At 42.6% G+C, this 19,284-nt stretch overlaps 1 protein-coding gene and 1 pseudogene across 1 annotated transcript in view; one reads left to right on the top strand and one right to left on the bottom strand.

The window, feature by feature from the left end:
- The window catches only part of WDR12 (WD repeat domain 12), a 36,640-nt gene extending 28,408 nt beyond the window's left edge, over positions 1 to 8,232 (bottom strand). Inside the window, exons 1-3 of the mRNA XM_087707034.1 lie at positions 8,063 to 8,232; positions 5,183 to 5,277; positions 1,261 to 1,355 (exon numbers count right to left, since the gene is read on the bottom strand). Of these exons, the coding sequence (XP_087563160.1) occupies positions 1,261 to 1,355; positions 5,183 to 5,277; positions 8,063 to 8,103 (231 nt within the window). The 5' untranslated portion in view covers positions 8,104 to 8,232. The remainder of the gene's footprint in view (positions 1 to 1,260; positions 1,356 to 5,182; positions 5,278 to 8,062) is intronic.
- On the top strand, positions 2,117 to 3,102 carry LOC148049323 (F-box/WD repeat-containing protein 8 pseudogene; annotated as a pseudogene).
- Positions 8,233 to 19,284: the final 11,052 nt, after the last annotated feature.

The raw sequence follows: 19,284 nt of genomic DNA, 5'->3' as shown, positions 1-19,284 counted from the left end.
TTATCATCATCATCATCATCATCTAGAAAAGGACAAGTTAGCAATAGCAGTTAGACTTATATACCGCTTCGTAGGGCTTTCAGCCCTCTCTAAGCGGTTTACAGAGTCAGCATATTGCCCCCAACAATCCGGATCCTCATTTCACCCACCTCGGAAGGATGGAAGGCTGAGTCAACCTTGAGCCGGTGAGATTTGAACCGCCGAACTGCAGATAGCAGTCAGCTGAAGTGGCCTGCAGTACTGCACCCTAAATTTACGGCCCCCTGTTGCAGTTCAATAATACCAAGGGACTATATTTCCAAATCAACAAGCCACTGCCCATTCGCTCATCCATTGCATTTGAATTCTAGAACCTGTCAATTCCATGGTGGAAATCACTGAGTTAGAATCAGGAAAGTAGTATAAAGTTTCTACTGGTCAAAAATACAGTTCAATGTATAACCTTAAAAAAGTTACTTCTTACAGTCATTCACTTTTTATTACACTGTTTTTGAGTTTGGGAAAAGTTGGGCAAATGCTGTTTGTATCCAGTTTTGTCTTCCATCAATGTAACGGGTACAAGGGAACAGATCTGATTTTTTTTCCCTTCCTTCCAAATATGCTCCAGATAGTTGGGGGCAGAGGTGGGTTCCTACCAGTTCGCACCAATTCGGTAGAACCGGTTCATCAAATCTACCGAACCGGTTAGAAGAGGTTCCACCAGTGGACCCGGAAAGCAGGCCACACCTACAGAAGAGGCTCCAAAAATTTTTGAAACCCACCACTGCTACACACACAGACACACACACAGACACACAGACAGATTGACACAGAGAGAGAGATAGAGATAGAGAGAGAGAGAGAGAGAGAGAGAGAGAGAGAGAGAGAAAGAAAGGAAGAAATAAATAAAGAAAAAAGAAATAAATGTTGAAACCCACCACTGCTACACACAGACACACACACAGACTGACACAGAGAGAGAGAGAGAGAGAGAGAGAGAGAGAGAGAGAGAGAGAGAGAGAGAGAGAGAGAGAAAGAAATAAAGGAAGAAATAAATAAAGAAAAAGAAAAAAAAGAAAAAGTGAGAGATGAAAGAAAAAAAGAAAAAAGGGAGAGAGAGACAAAAGAGATTAAAAATAAATAAGTAGGCAGCATACCCATTAAAGTCTTCAACATAGCTTCTAGGAAGAAAATGACGCAGCACTTTCAAAAATACATTTCTTAGAAATGTTTAAAATTCATAACATTCACCTGTCTTCAAAAAACATTAAAATGGCTTACTGTTGAAATGTTTTCCATTTCCATGTGTTTGACCAAAGACATACGCAAGAACTGTCCTTTGACAAGGAAGTCAAATTCCACATATTTGTGGTCGTCTAGAAACAAATCAAAGATATCAAGTTACATAAGTTGCAACTTACATTAAGAGCAGATTTGGAAAATGGATACTACAGCTGCACTGGCTGCCTATTGGTCTTCGGATACGCTTCAAGGCGCTAGTCGTCACTTATAAAGCCCTTCATGGTATTGAACCTGGGTACTTGAGAGACCGCCTGCTGCCAATTACCTCCACTAGACCGATCAGATCCCACAGATTAGGCCTCCTCCGAATTCCATCCGCCGGCCAATGCCGACTGGCGGCTACCCGGAGGAGAGCCTTCTCTGTGGCTGCTCCGACCCTCTGGAACGAGCTCCCCGTGGAGATTCGAACCCTCACCACCCTCCAGGCCTTCCGCAAAGCCCTTAAAACCTGGCTGTTCCGACAGGCCTGGGGCTAAAGAGCTTTTGCCCCCCCCCCCCCCCGAATGGTATGGTTGTCGTGTGTGTTGTGTATTGGGATACATGAGAAAGGGCCAGCAACCACTTTGCTGGGCCCTGTTTGGTCAGGAGTCATTGGAGGCTGTTGCTAGCCTCCATGAAATACCTAATCTGCCCTGATTGGCCGAGGTACTGCACCAGCAGTTGCTGTGCAGTACCCGGCCCCTGATTGGTTATTGTATTGTTACATTTCCTATAAATACCTTTGGCGCGCGTTCTGTTCTTCGAATCGCTGTCACCTTACTATGTTTAATAAAGTTCCATCTACTGGCTATTTCATGGCTCCTGTGATCCCTGTGCGTGCGCCGACGGACCGGCCATGGTGGAGGAGGAGGCGTCTTCGTCGTCTTCTTCGTCGGCGCTGGATTCCTTCCGCCGCCGCTGGCAAGCCAAGTTGGCCCGGGAAGGTCCGAGGCAGCGTCGGCGGCAGAAGAGCGGCGGGAGCCGGAAGAGGCCTCGGGAAACGGAAGGCGAAGAGCCTCAGCCGGTGCGAAGTTGGGGCGGCTACGGGGGTCTCGTCGGGGGGCTGCTGGAGGAAGCGCCGCCGCCGCTCCAGCGCCTCCTCCGCATCTCGCCTGAGGGGGACCCCGGCCCCGCTGCGGAGACCCCCGGAGGCGGAGGAGGAGGAAAGGAGGCGGCATTCGGAGTCAGGGGCCAAGGCTGGCTGATCAACGAGACCAACAAGATCCTCCTCTACAACGTGGAAACGGGGCAGTGCATAACGCAACTCGGTGGCCCTATGGGTGACTTCACATGCCTCAACCTCCAGGAGAGTCCCCCCCACATGCTGGTCGCTGGAAATAAAGTCAGAAGGGTGATGGTGTACGACCTCCGCAGAAGTGAGCCTGTCGCCTCGCTTTGTGGCCATCAGTTGGGGGTCTCGGTGGTGCAGATGGACGACTGGAAGGTGGTCAGTGGCGGTGAAGAAGGGCTGGTCTGCGTATGGGACCAGCGCATGGGCAGCAAGCTCTGGGAAATGCATGCCAGGCACCCCATTCGCCACGTCTCCTTCAACTCCCACAGCCTCATCACGGCCAACGTCCCCAATGAAAAAACTCCCCGGGGGGCCAGCATCACGGACGACGACTTGACCGCCCACCGAAGGCACCGAGGCATTATCTACACCTACGAGTTTTCCGTGGACCAGTTGGTGGCAGAGAGCGTCCTTCCTATCTGCCGCTCCTCTTACAACGAAATGACCGGCTACAACTACAACATTGGCCTTGCGGTCCCCTATGACAACATCTAGGCGGTGCGGGAAGAAGGGGAGAGAACCAAGATGTCTGGGGAAACTCTCCGTCATCCAGGCCAGGGTTGACTGCTGTGTGAAATGAATTAATAAAAATGGGGAAACTGCTTGAATGAATTAATAAAATGGGCACTTAACCTGGGGAAAATGCAAATGGAAATTTTACAATGTTCTTGAAATTTCAAAGTTGCTAGTTATGATTTTGTGGGTCCACCCCCCCCCCATCAACAGATCTGGGGGGAAGGGGTGTTGTGTATTGGGATACATGAGAAAGGGCCAGCAACCACTTTGCTGGGCCCTGTTTGGTCAGGAGTCATTGGAGGCTGTTGCTAGCCTCCATGAAATACCTAATCTGCCCTGATTGGCCGAGGTACTGCACCAGCAGTTGCTGTGCAGTACCCGGCCCCTGATTGGTTATTGTATTGTTACATTTCCTATAAATACCTTTGGCGCGCGTTCTGTTCTTCGAATCGCTGTCACCTTACTATGTTTAATAAAGTTCCATCTACTGGCTATTTCATGGCTCCTGTGATCCCTGTGCGTCCATACTCAACAGTGTGCTTTTAAATTGTGTATTGTCATGTTCGTCTTTTTTATCCCTTGTCTGTACCCCCTTCCCGGACTTGGATTGTGAGCCGCCCTGAGTCCCCTTTGGGGAAAAGGGCGGCATATAAATGCAATAAATTCAAATTCAAATTCTAAGATATAGTCTGTCTTTTGTTGTTCTTGAATAGCCATCTTTTCTTTAATAAGTTTGCTCTCCAGACCACTAATAATATTACCAATACAGATAAAATGGTTTGTTTTTTCCCCAATCACATGTATCGGTAGACTCCTTTACAAAATATATTACTTGCTCTGGATTGCTTTGTGAAAACTATAATGAGAACAAAAGCATCCAGGGAGAGAAAGAATTTTTTTAAAGTTTGCTCTCATTTCAAGCAAATGAATATTCAACCATAGGCAAATACTACTATATTTTGAATGGAGTACCCAGCCTGACATCACTATCCCTTAGCCTAATCTATTTTTCCATACTGTGGGAGACTCCATATCCATATTTATTTTATTTTATTTTATTTATTGGTACAATTTATAGGCCGCCCAATCCCGGAGGACTCCGGGAGGCTTACGACGAAGGAAAAAAAGAAATAATAAAAATAGAAAATAAAAAATAAAAAACAGGTTAAAAACAACACACATACATTCGTTATGATCGGGGCTGGACCTCAACAATGAGGTCAACAGCCCCAGGCCTGCCGGAATAGCCAGGTTTTAACAGCTTTTCTGAAGGCCATGAGAGTGGGTAAGGTCCGGATTTCTGGGGGTAGTTCATTCCAAAGGGTCGGAGCAACCACAGAGAAGGCTCTCCTCCGGGGAACCGCCAGCCGACATTGTCTGGCTGACGGCATCTGAAGGAGGCCCACCCTGTGGGATCTCACCGGCCGTTGGGAGGAATGTATCCTGGACTGGTAAAAGAAAGCATGAGAAATCAACTGTTAAAAAATCCATTATTGTGGAGATGATTGCTTTTCTCAATGGCTGGCAAACCACGTTGAGAATGCTAATATCAACACAATAATCCTTCCTTAATTAGTGTGAAGCCTGAGTAATGCAACTCAGCACAATTATCATTAACCTGATGCTTCCTTAACAAAGATGAGACAACATCTGGCACATAGGCACATTCCATCGCTCGCAACATCATCTGGTTGTCTATTAACCCTCTCAAACATAGCTGGACTTTGCCTAGCTAATCCAATCAGTACAAGGATTCTTTGATCAATGTATTAGTTTCTGCCACGTAAACTGTTTTTATGACAATAAAAGGAGAGTTCTCACAAGCTGTTGAGAGTGCCTTCATAACCTTCTTCCTGCCTGCGTGTCTTTTCTTCATCACCACAACACATTATAATCTAGTGCATGGATTACATTATAATCCTTTCTAATTTGTTTGATTAAATAATATTCAATCAGAAAACTCCATAGTAAACAATGTTATCAAAATAAGTTAAGTCTGCATAATTACAAATCCAAAATAAATGTGGTTATTCTATGTTTTTGATACCTGATTTTACAATACCCCAGAAGGTTAGAATCAATATTGATGGCACCGCATCTCGAAGATAAACATACCATTTTTGGCTTCCAACAATTTGTTGATAATGTTACTGAGGTCAGCAACTTCAGAGGTAGCTTGGATAGAAAAGGGAACATCATCTACTGTGTATCTAAAGAGAGAAAAGAATCACATATTTTAACAGAACATGGCATCTCAGACCTCAGGGGGAAATATAGTTAATCATTTGGGTTTTTAAGACTCTGCTCAGAGAGGAAACAAACAGGACTAACAGATATTTTTTATAAGAATTCCACAGGAGGAGGAAGAAAGTAACTTCAAAGTCTTGTATTCTGCATGATGGTGGGCTTAGCTGTGAGCAATGAAAACAGTGCTCTCCTGAATAGCTTCTGTTTACAAGAGCTACAGAGATATGCTCATTGCCAGTGTGGGTGACTGACAACCACTTCCTACAGAGTAACCAGCAACTCTTAAGAGGAATATAATTCAGCCTGGTTCCAAGACTCAGCAGTTTTCCAAGAAAATATGTACCATTTTTCCTTAAGTGAAACGATCAGAGGAGAAAACATGGAAAAAATGAAAGCCCTTGTACTGGTGGTGCCTTAAACAGCCAAAGCAAAGATTAATAAACGCAATCTGTGTTTCCTTCCTTCCTTCCTTCCTTCCTTCCTTCCTTCCTTCCTTCCTTCCTCCCTCCCTCCCTCCCTCCCTCCCTCCCTCCCTCCCTCCCTCCCTTGGTTTGATCAGAAACAAGAATTCTTGCCCACTGGAACTCCTCTGCCCAGACTGATATAGTTGGTTATCTACTTATCAAGGGAGTGCTAACTGTGAGGTGGCAGGCTGAACCAAGGTAGGCCTCAAGCCTGAACCAAACTAGGGTTTCATGATATTAAGCTTTAACTGTTCATATATAGAAATTGCAAAGGTTTGCTTTCAGGAGGTCTGCACATGAAAACTGCTGAAGCAAAGTCTCTATTTTAATCTATCTTCTGGCTTGACTGTAAATCTGTCTGGAAGACACACTTAAGTTCCTCAAAATGTATGCTATGGTTGACCGTTGGCTGACTATGTATTATAACTTCCTGCAGACATAATATCGTTGTAACTCAAGGGCAAATCTTGAGGGGTGTTTCCAAAACTAACAGATGGCTTTAGCTGAAAATGATAAACCATACAAGGAAGTTCCTGAATTTCATTCAATGTTCAGGCCAATTATTCTTTGCTATGAACCTGCGCAAATAAACTATTCCTTCCCTGAAGAGCTGGCTTGCGTGTCCTGTTTTTTCTACAACTGGAACAAATATCACTTCAAAATTGTTTCCATTCTATTTCTATTGCAATCAGTGGTTAACGTTTTTGTTTCAATTCTATTTCTATTGCAATCAGTGGTTAACAAATAAGGTGACTGCCATTCCAGGACAACCAATACAGTTTATTGCATATAATATCATTGCTCCCTCAAATTGTGGATGATGGGTTTTTAATCACTCAAGTTAACATTTGGGCTTCCCTCCCCCCAAAAAGCGCTACATGGCCCTTCCAAAACAAGCTTGCCTAGGTTATCCAACTGCCATAAGCAGGTGTGGTTCCATTTACTATGGAACTGTGTAAGTAGGCACATCTCCCTGCTCTTGTCTATTTATTTCCTTCCTTCCTTCCTTGCCCACTGGAACTCCTCTGCACAGTGATACAGTTGATTATGTACTTATCAAGTGAGTGCTAACTGGAACAAACATCACTTCAAAATCCCGTTTCTGTTCCAATTCTATTTCTATTGCAATCAGTGGTTAACGTTTTTGTTTCCATTATAATTTCTATTGCAATCGGTGGTTAACAAATAAGCTGACTGCCATTCCAGGACAACCAATACAGTTTATTGCATATAATATCATTGCTCCCTCAAATCGTGGATGATGGGTTTTTAATCACTCAAGTTAACATTTGGGCTTCCCTCCCCCCAAAAAGCGCTACATGGCCCTTCCAAAACAAACTTGCCTAAGTTATCCAAGTGCCATAGGCAGGTGTGGTTCCATTTACTATGGAACTGTGTAAGTAGGCACATCTCCCTGCTCTTGTCTATCTAATCTAATCTATCTATCATCTATCCATCTATCTATCATCTATCTATCATCTATCTATCTATCTATCATCTATCTATCTATCTATCATCTATCTATCAATCATCTATCAATCATCTATCAATCATCTATCTATCTATCTATCTATCTATCTATCTATCTATCTATCTATCTATCTATCTATCTATCTCCTTCCTCCTTCCTTCCCTCCCTCCCTTCCTTGGTTTGATCAGAAACAAGAATTTCTTGCCCACTGGAACTTCTCTGCACAGACTGATACAGTTGATTATGTACTTATCAAGTGAGTGCTAACTGGAACAAATATCACTTCAAAATCCCATTTCTGTTCCAATTCTATTTCTATTGCAATCAGTGGTTAACGTTTTTGTTTCCATTCTATTTCTATTGCAATCAGTGGTTAACAAACAAGGTGACTGCCATTTCAGGAAGCGACAACCAATAGAGTTTATTGCATATAATCGTGTATGATGGGTTTTTAATCACTCAAGTTAACATTTGGGCTCCCCCCCCCCCCCAAAGCGCTGCATGGCCCTTCCAAAACAAACTTGCCTAAGTTATCCAACTGCCATAATGACTACTCATTAGGTTAGGAAACGATACGTTTGCAAAGTTCAGCACAGGATCTTGGAGATCGCTTTCCCAAATTGCTCGGGGTGGGCATGCATGCTCCTCTGCCTCCGTCCGAGCTTTGATTCGAATTTCAAGCCGAATCAAGCTTTGTTTCGGCTTCGGGCAAAAAAGGCGAGGGAGGGTGATGGTCCCAACGCCAGGAGACCCCCTTGCAAAAGTTCCAGCTCCCGATTCTCCTTGGAGGAGACTTCCCACGTTCCCACTTACTTCGCGTCGCTGGTGAAGAAGCGAGCCTGAAGCTGCGCCATAGCGAAGGAGATTCCGGCTGGCTCAGGCTCCGCGGCGGTCGCTCAACACGCGAAGAGACGCCCGGCCTCTCCAAAGCCGAAGAATCCCACGTGGCTGAGAGTCCCCTTGGCCCAGAGTCCTGCCAGGCTGATGGATCGCTCCGGGAGTGATTAGTCAGGCCTGCTCTTAAAGGTCAAAGCCCAGCCTGGGAGTTTTTAATGCTTCTTCTTTCCACGTGGAGGGAGGAGAGAGCCCTGATTTGGGAAGCATTTTCTCCCTCACCCACCCACCCACCCCCGGTGCTGTTTTTATTTTTACTTTTTCTCTTCTATAATCCGCGTGTTGCTTCCGCGTGGAAGCGGCTCACATTCTTGCAACCCTGAGCCTCCACTACGTTTATTCTTTAAGATAGGGGGTCTCCAACCTTGGCCGTTGGAAGACTTGTGGACTTCAATTCCCAGAATTCCTCAGCCAGCGTTGCCAAGCAAAGCTGGCTGAGGAATTCTGGGAGTTGAAGTCCACTAGTCTTCCAATGGCCAAGGTTGGAGACCCCTATCTTTTAAGAAACAGGAACAACGCTCATATAGGTAGGTAGGTAGGTAGGTAGGTAGGTAGGTAGGTAGGTAGGTAGGTAGGTAGGTAGGTAGGTAGGTAGGTAGGTAGGTAGGTAGGTAGGTAGGTAGGTAGGTAGGTAGGTAGGTAGGTAGGTAGGTAGGTAGGTAGGTATTGTGTAATATATATGCATGATTTTTACAACCCCTGGTAAGCCCCAATTATGGGAGGAAGCTAACTGCTTCCATCATATTTATCAGCACAAATAAAACACACACACACACACACACACACACACACACACACACACATATATATATATATATGCATGTGTATGTATGTGTGTGTATGTATGTATATATATGTGTGTGTGTGTGTGTGTGTTTTATTTGTGCTGATAAATAAATAAAGGGAGACTAGTATAGATCTATTTCAAGCTATTGAATTTCAATAGCTTGAAATATATCTATACTAGTCTCCCTTTATTTATTTATCAGCACAAATAAAAACAAAACACAAATATAACAAAGGCAACAGTAAAAATATTGGGTTTCTGTCGTGATGGTCTCTTGTGACGAGCCGAATGACAGATGATGGAAGCAGTTAGCTTCCTCCCATAATTGGGGCTTACCAGGGGTTGTAAAAATCTAATATATATAGTCCCAGAATTCCCCAGCCAGCAAATGCAAATGCTGGCTGGGGAATTCTGGGAGTTGAAGTCCAGACATCTTCAAGTTGCCAAGGTTGAGAAACACTGACTTATTTCTTTTCTCTTTTTCTTAAAAATTTTTTCTCTTTGTCCTTCCCCCTTCCTCTTGCACTTTGTTCTCGGTCTTCGGAGTTTAGTTTGTCTTTTATTTTATTTTTTTAATTTACTAGAGTAGCCGAATGAAATAAGAGCAGTCGAAATGGTGTTAAGAATTATTTGACGATTTATTTATTTTTTTGCATGTGCATGTTTTGTTTTTGCAAACATTTGCCTTACTTGCCCCCCCCCCCCTTCAAACCTTCAAATTAGCATTTCTGTAGACTCGGTTAAGTTGAATAATGCGTGCACTTTGTTCTCCGTCTTCTGAGTTTAGTTTGTCTTTTATTTTTTTATTTTTAATTTACTAGAGTTGCATGTTTTGTTTTTGCAAACATTTGCCCCCCCCCCCCCCACCAACCTTCAAATTAGCATTTCTGTAGACTCGGTTAAGTTGAATAATGTAATTCAGCCGTTCCAAAGCTACTATTGTCTCAAATGCCTGAGAATTAAGGAGAACTGAAATCCAACCCCTAAACAGGCTTGATAAAGCTGCCTTAATTTTCTGATGAGATCCAGCTACTGTACTCCTTTTCATTGTTTCATTAGCCGATTATCATTTCAACTCTGCAGGATTAGACATTTAAGAAAGCTCTTCCAGGGAGTACGGAAGCTCCCATCGGGAGGGTCACATTACGTTTTCCGCACGGTTTAGGCGTGTTCCCTCTTTCGTCAGAGCGAGTCACGTTGAAGTTTAAGCCACGCTAAAAGAATAGGAAATGAACGGAGAACCGCGTGCATTTAGGACGGAGCAAGATGAATGAGACCCGCAGCCGCCTTAGACTACAATTCCCATGATGCAACTCGCCACTATATCATACGTTCGAGCAGCGACTTCAGTGCCTGCCTTCCATGCTATTTTTATCCGAGACAAAAGCTGGGACTATTTGCAATAATAAGTTATATATCGAATATATAAATAAATTCCGGGCTGCGTTAGATAAATTCCTTGGGTGGGCAGTGTAATGATGGGTATGCTTTTATGTTATATCTCAAGCTCAATTGTTATGCCCAGTTCTTTATGCATGTTAGGAAACAGTTAACATTTCTAGCCATGTGAGCTGGGGGGCAGGAAGTTGTTAAATGGATGCTGCTTAATAAAGAAAAGCCTCTGGTTCAAGCTCCTTGCTGTCTGCTTTTATACTGTGTTAAATCATCTCATGGTACTGCTGAAAGAAATGTCCTTCTGGGTTCAGCTCCAAGTGGGGGAAAAGACACTGGAGACATGGAGGCTGCTTGGAAAGATGGTTTATTGGTGGAAAGGACCACATGGCTTGAGCCCTGAACAGAAAAGGTGGTCAGATGCTTCAATGTTGGTGGAGAAGAAGAGAAGGGTTGAGGGAGGGGCTTGCTAGGCTTTTTATAACCTGTTCAGTCCCACCTCTCTGTTTCCTGTTCCTGTGTAAGAAATGTATTCTGATTGGTTGTCAGACTCCCCTGGGGCCATGCAGGGGCAACTCTCTAGGCTGTGTTTTGAATCCAGGTTTGGTTGAGTTCTCAGATGCCATGTGGAGAGTTGAGTAATATCCCTTCCCCCTACAGCTGCAGTGAGGAGAAGTCTTTATTATATAAAGTGGGCTAGCCTGGCCATCTCAATGGCCCCTTAACTGGGGATGGGCAGAAAGCTATAGGCAACTATTCTGTCTTTTGAAAGATGTTTCTTTTCACATCCATCCAGAGAAATATTCTGCCTTTTCAATATTTCCTAGGATATTTCATTTTTCTGGGAGAGGGCTGGATGATAACTTCCCACTGTTGCAGAAAATGACAACTTTTCTTTGGGTGGTTATAATAATTACTATAATAATAATAACTACTATAACAATAATTACTACTGTAATAATAACAATGCAGTTGCCAATAGCTATACTAAGAAATAAACTATAGCACATACGACCCGCACTGGGGAAATAAAACCTATTCCGCCTGAGAGTGTTTATTTTTTTCTTTCTGAATACAACTTTTATCAGGAGAAAGCCCTTAAGAGCAGGGGTCTCCAACCTTGGGAACTTTAAGACCTGTGGACTTCAACTCCCAGAGTTCCTCAGCCAACTTTTCACTGGCTGAGCTGGCTGAGGAACTCTGGGAGTTGAAGTCCACAGGTCTTAAAGTTGCCAAGGTTGGAGACCACTGCCCTAGAGCAAAGTCGAGTGTGATCTTTCTCCGATTGATCCAGCCACACATTGAAGGCTACATCTCTTCTTCTGTAATAACGTTTTATTAAAATATAAAAGCATAGCGGGGGTAACAAAGATCGGCTTTTTATTTCCTAACGCCTCTAAATCTCTGCTAACAGCCTACAATTCACCGGAACCGGAAAAGATGAAAAAACAAAAAAACAAAACAAAAACGGCCTTCCGGGGACCTGACTACCACCGTCAATCCATTTCCGGGACGTACGGTGGCCCGTTAGGTTGCCTTGAAAAGCGTTCGCAACTGCTTCTGCGCTGTACGAGTTGGTTGCGTGAGCGCTAAGCTCCAAGACGCGGTTGGGTAGACTCGCTTTGGATTCCCCCCGCCCCCGCTTTCCCACCACGTGACTCTCGCGTGCTGACTCAGGGCTGAGTCGCGCGCTCCGCCTACTGCCCGCCTCCTCCTCCCCCCCTGGGGTGGGCGGAGTCAGACCTCCCCATGACAGTGTTGGAAAGCTCAGGGGTCTCCAAGCTTGGCAACTTTAAGACATGTGGACTTCAACTCCCAGAATTCCTCAGCCAGCTTTTCATTGGCTGAGGAATTCTGGGAGTTGAAGTCCACAAGTCGTAAAGTTGCCAAGCTTGGAGACCCCCGCCTTAGCTTCCAGCCTCCTTTCCCCCCCCCGGGGGAGGTTCGTTCCCTGTGATTGCTGTGTAAAGATGCCCCCGACTTCGGAATTTGTTTACTCAAAAGAGACAGGCAGGAACACGAGAGAGAGAGAAGACTGTTAATAGGATTTGTTAAGTCACCCAGGGTGGGCAGACCACCCTATTAACCTTCCATTCTTCTGGAACCAGCTATTGCAATGCAACCTCTAGTGTTGAATTACAATTCCCAAGCCATGTGGTCCTGTTCACCACTAAAACCATCTTCCCAAGCAGCCTCCAGTGTCTTTTCCCCCACTTAATAGCAATAGCAGTTAGACTTATATACCGCTTCATAGGGCTTTCAGCCCTCTCTAAGCGGTTTACAGAGTCAGCATATCGCCCCCTACAATCCGGGTCCTCATTTCACCCACCTCGGAAGGATGGGAGGCTGAGTCAACCTTGAGCCGGTGAGATTAGAACCGCTGAACTGCAGATAGCAGTCAGCTGAAGTGGCCTGCAATACTGCGCCCTAACCACTGCGCCACCTCGGCTCTTCTTTTTATTTTATTTTTTTTATTTTTTAACACAGAGAGAGTATAGTAAAGAATTGGGCTTTCATCATCCCTAGCAGCATTCATTCACGCTGGGAAATCGAAGCGTGGAAGTCTATGCCAGTGTTTTTCAACCTTGGCAGCATTCGCTGGCTGGGGAATTCTGGGAGTTGAAGTCCAGACATCTTCAAGTTGCCAAGGTTGAAAAACACTGGTCTATGCAATTGAGGGTGTTGCTTTCATTTGCCACTCACATAGTTCCTTAAATTGCTCCCTTCCGGATATCTCGGAATGATTGATTGGGGAAAAAAATCCAGCGGTACAGGTGGATCTTGGGTTATGACTTTAATGGAACTTTTCCATCACAGTTGTAACTCATGATGGTCATAAAGTCACATGATGAACCCAATTTTATGATCTATTTTGCAGTAGTCATTAAGAGAAGTCATTAATGTAGTCATTACACAACCCAGGATTCACTATGGAAATGTCTTTTTTAAAAATATCCCATAAATGTCCTCTTCACAAATATCCTTGAGCTTTTGACAGAGAAGTGTCATTGGTTGACTTCTTTCATGGATTCCATCAAGTAAGAAGCAATATAGGCCAGGTGGTTTGAAGTAGCCGAAGCACTTGGCCTGTATTGATTCTTTAGAACCTCAGTTTTTCCTTTAGCATCCTTCAGAAGATAATAATAAAACTCAAATGTTAGGAATCTTTGCTTTTTTTAAGATAGCCAAGATACAGATCACTGGTGAAATGGATGGAGTTGGCAAAGGGATAATTTTGAAATTGTATCTCTCAGTCAAATATTACAAAAACATTGTCCTTCCCCAATTATGGAAAGATTATGGGGGATGAGAACTCCCCAGGTTCAATTATATCAGAGTGGGTCCCTGTGTTCAAAACTGTTTTGAAAGGTCATTCCTAAACACAGCAAAATACAACTATCTCTTTGGAGGAGCCTTTGACCAAATGTTTAATGTTTTGATATGAAGATCATTTGCATTTTATCACTCTATATCTTTTCTGGATTGCTTACACGAAGCAACGGGGTGGGGGGGAGATCTCTCTCACACTCTGAGGTAATGGTCTGAATACTTAGTGAGATACCCCCTGGAGTATAGATGATGGCAGCAAAAATTATTGACTTCCTACACCAAAGAAGGAGAGAGGACCAGGATATGAAGAACTTGAGGGCTTTCAACAGATAGGGTTCAAGTCCTCCTGCCTTTTACAAAACAGGCTTAAACACATGCATATTTTAAAATTTTGAATGAAAAATATCAAGTGACAGGGTGTGGAATTGGGTAAATTTGATCCACGGTGGGGAAGATGATCTACAGAACATTTCTCACACCAAAGCAATAGTCGTGGTTTGTTAGTTGCTTCCTTTTTGGTCAGATCCCAGTAAACTTTGTGGTGGCCTGAAAGATCAATCACCAAAAGCCCATACGAGGTTGAAGCCACCAACTTCAAAGGAGGAAAGTTAATTCTACTACCTGCAGTCTGTTCGGTTTTCAGAACAGAACCTGTGTTTATCATTAGAAAAGATGAAAAACAAGCAGAGATACTCTTATAGATCAGCTTTGCTAGTATCCCTAAGCGCCATCCTTTTGCCAAAGAAGAAATCCCTGGTTAAAGACATGATTAGTTAGCCAGAAAGATAGAGGAGGAGGAAGAGGAGAAGGAGGAGGAGATCATATATTTCACTCCAAGCTTTCCTGAGAAGATTGTATGAGACAAAGGGAATATATTCGGTACATAAAATGATGATTTTTAGGACATTGAACTCTCAAACAAATGATTTCCAGCTGGGAGTGATGAAAAAGAGGATTAGCCACGACAATGGATATGGAAAAAAAAATACAATGTGCAGGTACGAACTCAAAATTTCCTCTTTCCCTTCTACCAGATAATAATAAATTATTCTATTCTATCTAATGCTCACTAAGCCAAGGAAGCAGCAGGAGTTTTGTAACAGGCACGCGTTTTCTCCATAGTGAGCTAGGCATATTTAGGGATTTTCTCTGGTCATCCTTCTTGCAGAAACTAAGATGACTTAACCCGATGCATTTTGTGACAGGATCAGAACCAACTGTAACAGAACCATCCAACAGAATTCTCCAGACAATCATCATTCCATATTTTTTTTCAAAACAGCTTAGAATTAAAGTAAATATCTACCAGATTGGAAGTCCACTTCATGCAACATTCTGGTTCAGATAAGAAATTATCCAAATAATGATGGAATTTTATAACTAAATGAAAGAAGACAATAATCTATTCTTTTCACTGCTCTGAATGGAGTACATGGAAATAACGATAGCACTCAGCAATTATACTGCTTATCTCTTTCCACACTCAAAACTTGTTGCTATCACAGTTTAAGAAGCTCAGTATTTAAAAACTACTTAGCAGCTGTATCTCAATTTCTTACAATACGCCTAAAAAATTTCTCCTCCATTTAATAGAAATAGCAGTTTCTTTAGAAATTTCATGGCAAAGTTCAAGTTTAATCAGTATTCTTCTTTGTGGTGCTTCATTCCTTACTTGGAATATGTATAGTATAGTAATAGTATAGTAATAGTATAGTAATAGTATAGTAATAGTATAGTAATAGTATGGTAATAGTATGGTAATAGTATGGTAATAGTATGGTAATAGTATAGTAATAGTATATATATATATATATAGAGAGAGAGAGAGTGTGTGTGTGTGTGTGTATATGTTATATTTGTGCTGATAAATAAATAAAGGGAGACTAGTATAGATCTATTTCAAGCTATTTAGCTCTCATCAGCTAGCCATACCTTTAGATAGATAGATAGATAGATAGATAGATAGATAGATAGATAGATAGATAGATAGATGTAGAGATATATATATAGAGAGAGATACATACATACATATGTACACACACACATACATACATATACATACACACACATATATACACATACACACACACACATACACACACACACACACATATATGCTGGTCTTGTTGTATTCGGGTCTGTTCCCATGTAAGACTGAGATTGTCTTGGCAGCTCACTCGCCATCTTCAGGCTGGGTTTTGGGCTTAAAGTGTGGTTGGAGTGAATCCAGGTTTCATCTTTCTATAAATCTTGGTGGGGTGTGTGTGGAGTGCTGGCTTTGTTTCAGTAAGTGGAATGATTGGTCGTGTGGTTGTATCATGATTGGTAGATTGGTGCTGATTGGTGTTGACTGTGTGTCTGTTGTTGTTTCGTGTTGTAATGGCCTGGGTGGTGGGTGAAGCTCATTTGTTGACTAGGGCTGGTTTCCAGATGTCTGGTAGGGGTGTTTCTCTATTTCAATATAATATATAATTATTTCCATAATTATTCTCTTGTTGAAGTGTGTGTGTGTGTGCATACATACATGCATGCATACATACATACCAATACAATACAATACATACATACATACCAATGGTGGGATTCAAACATTTTTACTACCAATTCTGTGGGCATGGCTTGATGAGCGTGGCAGGGGAAGGTTACTCCAAAATCCCCATTTCCTCCCGATCAGCTGGGACTCAGGAGACAGAGAATAGATGAGGGCATTTAATGGTTCTTTGAATGACTCAAAATTTCCAGAACTGGACAGAACCTACTGAATACCACCTCTGACACCTACATACACACACACACACACACACACACACACACACACACAATGCCACACATGTGAAAGTCAACAAGACACTAAGGATTTCTTCAAGAACTCAACGGGACTATGGAAGTCAACGCTGGAAGTCAACTCAAAACAGCTTACTTATGGTACATGGTCATCGAGTGTGGCATATACCAAGCTTATGCACTGTTCCCACTACTGTGCGGCATAGGCTTGAACCCCCCTCAGCCAGATAACTACAAAGACTGGGTGTGGATACAGGTTCAAGTATTCAATTTTTGACACATCAATCCAAAAATTGAAAATTCCATGAAAATGGAAATTGGTGATCTAAGAAAGGTCTATTTGGATTTGGATTTGGATTTGGAAGTTTATTTATATGCCGCCCTTTTCCCTGGGGGGACTCAGGGCAGCTCACAATCCAGAAGGAAAGGGGGGAAAACAGACTTTTTACATATAGGACAATACATAATTAAAACACAACATTCATACCATTCGGGCGGGTTACAGTCTTAGCCCCAGGCCTGACAGGATAGCCAGATTCTGAGGGCTGTGCGGAAGGTCTGGAGGGTGGTGAGGGTACGAATCTCCACGGGGAGATCGTTCCATAGGGTCGGAGCTACCACCGAGAAGGCTCTCCTCCGCGTGGTTGCCAGTCGGCATTGACCAGCAGATGGAACTCGGAGGAGGCCTAATCGATGAGATCTAATAGGTCGGGTGGAGGTAATTGGCAGTAGGCGGTCTCTCAAGTACCCAGATCCACTACCATGGAGGGCTTTATGGGTGACAAGTAGCACCTTGAAGCGTATCCGGAGATCGACAGGTAGCCAGTGCAGCTCGCGGAGGATAGGTGTTATGTGGGTGAAGCGAGGTGCACCCACAATCGCTCGCGCGGCTGCATTCTGGACTAGCTGAAAAACAGGGATCAGGATTATATTTTGAACACAATATCTAATGTATCATAATTGGAATATTAGCTTTACCATTTCAAGTATTTTCTTTAGATACATGCAATTTTATGGGAAAAGAACCTGAGGTTCGCATTTCAATATGAATATTCAGTACATATAACAAATAAGCTACACATAAACTAAACTAAACTAAACTAAACACATTTGTATCAATGGTTGACTTTTTCATATTAACAAAATCAAATGTAAACCTTTTCAGCTTAAGAATGGTTTATTCCAAACCATTTTAAATATTTAAATAAAGCTACTAAGAGCAAGCAAGAATGTTAAGCATTTCAGGCAGTGTCTTTGCATAACAACAGTATTAATTTGTGTATAACCTATCCTAAACTACTTTCATTTAACTCATAGAGATCTGAGTAAGAATCCCAATTTTGGAACACTATTCCAAGCACATTGACTGTTTATTGTAAAAGTGGACTTTGGACACTTGTTATTCTATATGTATTTACTTTTCCCCTCTAACAGTTTCAAATAAAAGGAACAGCAACTGTCAACCTATCTTTATGACTCATCTAAAAAGATAATGGCATCACATGTACTCACATTTATATTTGAACAAAAGCTACACCGTTGACTTCTGAACCAAGTATAATAACTGAAATAAATGTTAGATTTATTTGAGAGACTTCAAATAACTCCATCAAAGAACTGAGCGTTGCCAATTCCACATTTAAGGAACTAAAAAATCAGCTTGGTTAGACATGCTTCTCCCATAACTGCAGTACTAAAATTTGGGAAACCATTATTAGTGAAATTGTTCTGTTAATTGTTAAGTATAAGGAATTGCTGCTCTTTATATACTTCTTGTTAACCTAAACCCATAAAATGTTCCTTCTCACATTTCTGAGCCACAAATGAAACTATCAGATGTCATCTTGCATCCAATGCTCCAATTGCTGTTTGTAGATATACATTTCCAAAGTAGCAAGACAGCGAGTATCAAATAGTATCAAAACAGCAAGTACTATGAATCAATCCTACAGAAGTGATACAAGGTAAGGGTCTTATTGGATTTATAAGACAAATGATAGCTTGATGCTGCTAATTGAATGAAGTTATCCATGCAATATTTGTAATTAATGGGGAACATAACATTAAACTGTAAAATACAACATTTGGAATAGTGAAATAATATTTTAACTTTTTCCCAAGCTAGAAATAAGAGCAATAGGATGCAGGAACTTATTTAGAAATGGGGGCCATGAGCAAGCATCTGAATGAACCCCACTCCAATCATCCCTAACTTTAAAGGGAAACTTTCTTAGGAAACTGATTTCGTACTGTTGGAAGAGATGTCCTTCTGGGTTCTGCTCCAAGAAGAGCCGAGGTGGTGCAGTGGTTAAATGCAGCACTGCAGGCTACTTCAGCTGACTGCAGTTTTGCAGTTCGGCTGTTCAAATCTCACCGGCTCCGGGTTGACTCAGCCTTCCATCCTTCCGAGGTGGGTAAAATGAGGACCCGGATTGTTGTTGGGGGCAAATGCTGACTCTGTAAACCGCTTAGAGAGCAAGAGGTTCCACCAGTGGACCCGGAAAGCAGGCCACACCTACAGAAGAGCTTCCAAAAATTTTTGAAACCCACCACTGCCCCACACACAGACAGACAGACAGATTGACACAGAGAGAGAGAGAGAGAGAGAGAGAGAGAGAGAAAGAAATAAAGAAATAAAGGAAGAAATAAATAAAGAAAAAAGAAAAAAGAAAAAAAGAGTGAGAGAGAGATGAAAGAAAAAAAGAAAAAAGGGACAGAGAGACAAAAGGAAGGAGAGAGAGAGAGAGACAGAGACAGAGAGACAGATGAAGAAAGAAAACACATGGCCGGCAAGCCACTCCCACCAGATCACATGGCTGGCAAGCCACTCCCACAAAGGAGGCCACAC

Source organism: Thamnophis sirtalis, unplaced genomic scaffold (assembly GCF_051295495.1).
Source record: "Thamnophis sirtalis isolate CommonGarterSnake01/CBP01778 unplaced genomic scaffold, rThaSir2_p1.2 scaffold_1, whole genome shotgun sequence".
NCBI classification, from domain to species: Eukaryota; Metazoa; Chordata; class Lepidosauria; order Squamata; family Natricidae; genus Thamnophis; species Thamnophis sirtalis.
Note: the sequence above shows the minus strand (reverse complement) of the source record. Positions and strands in the feature narration are given on the sequence as shown.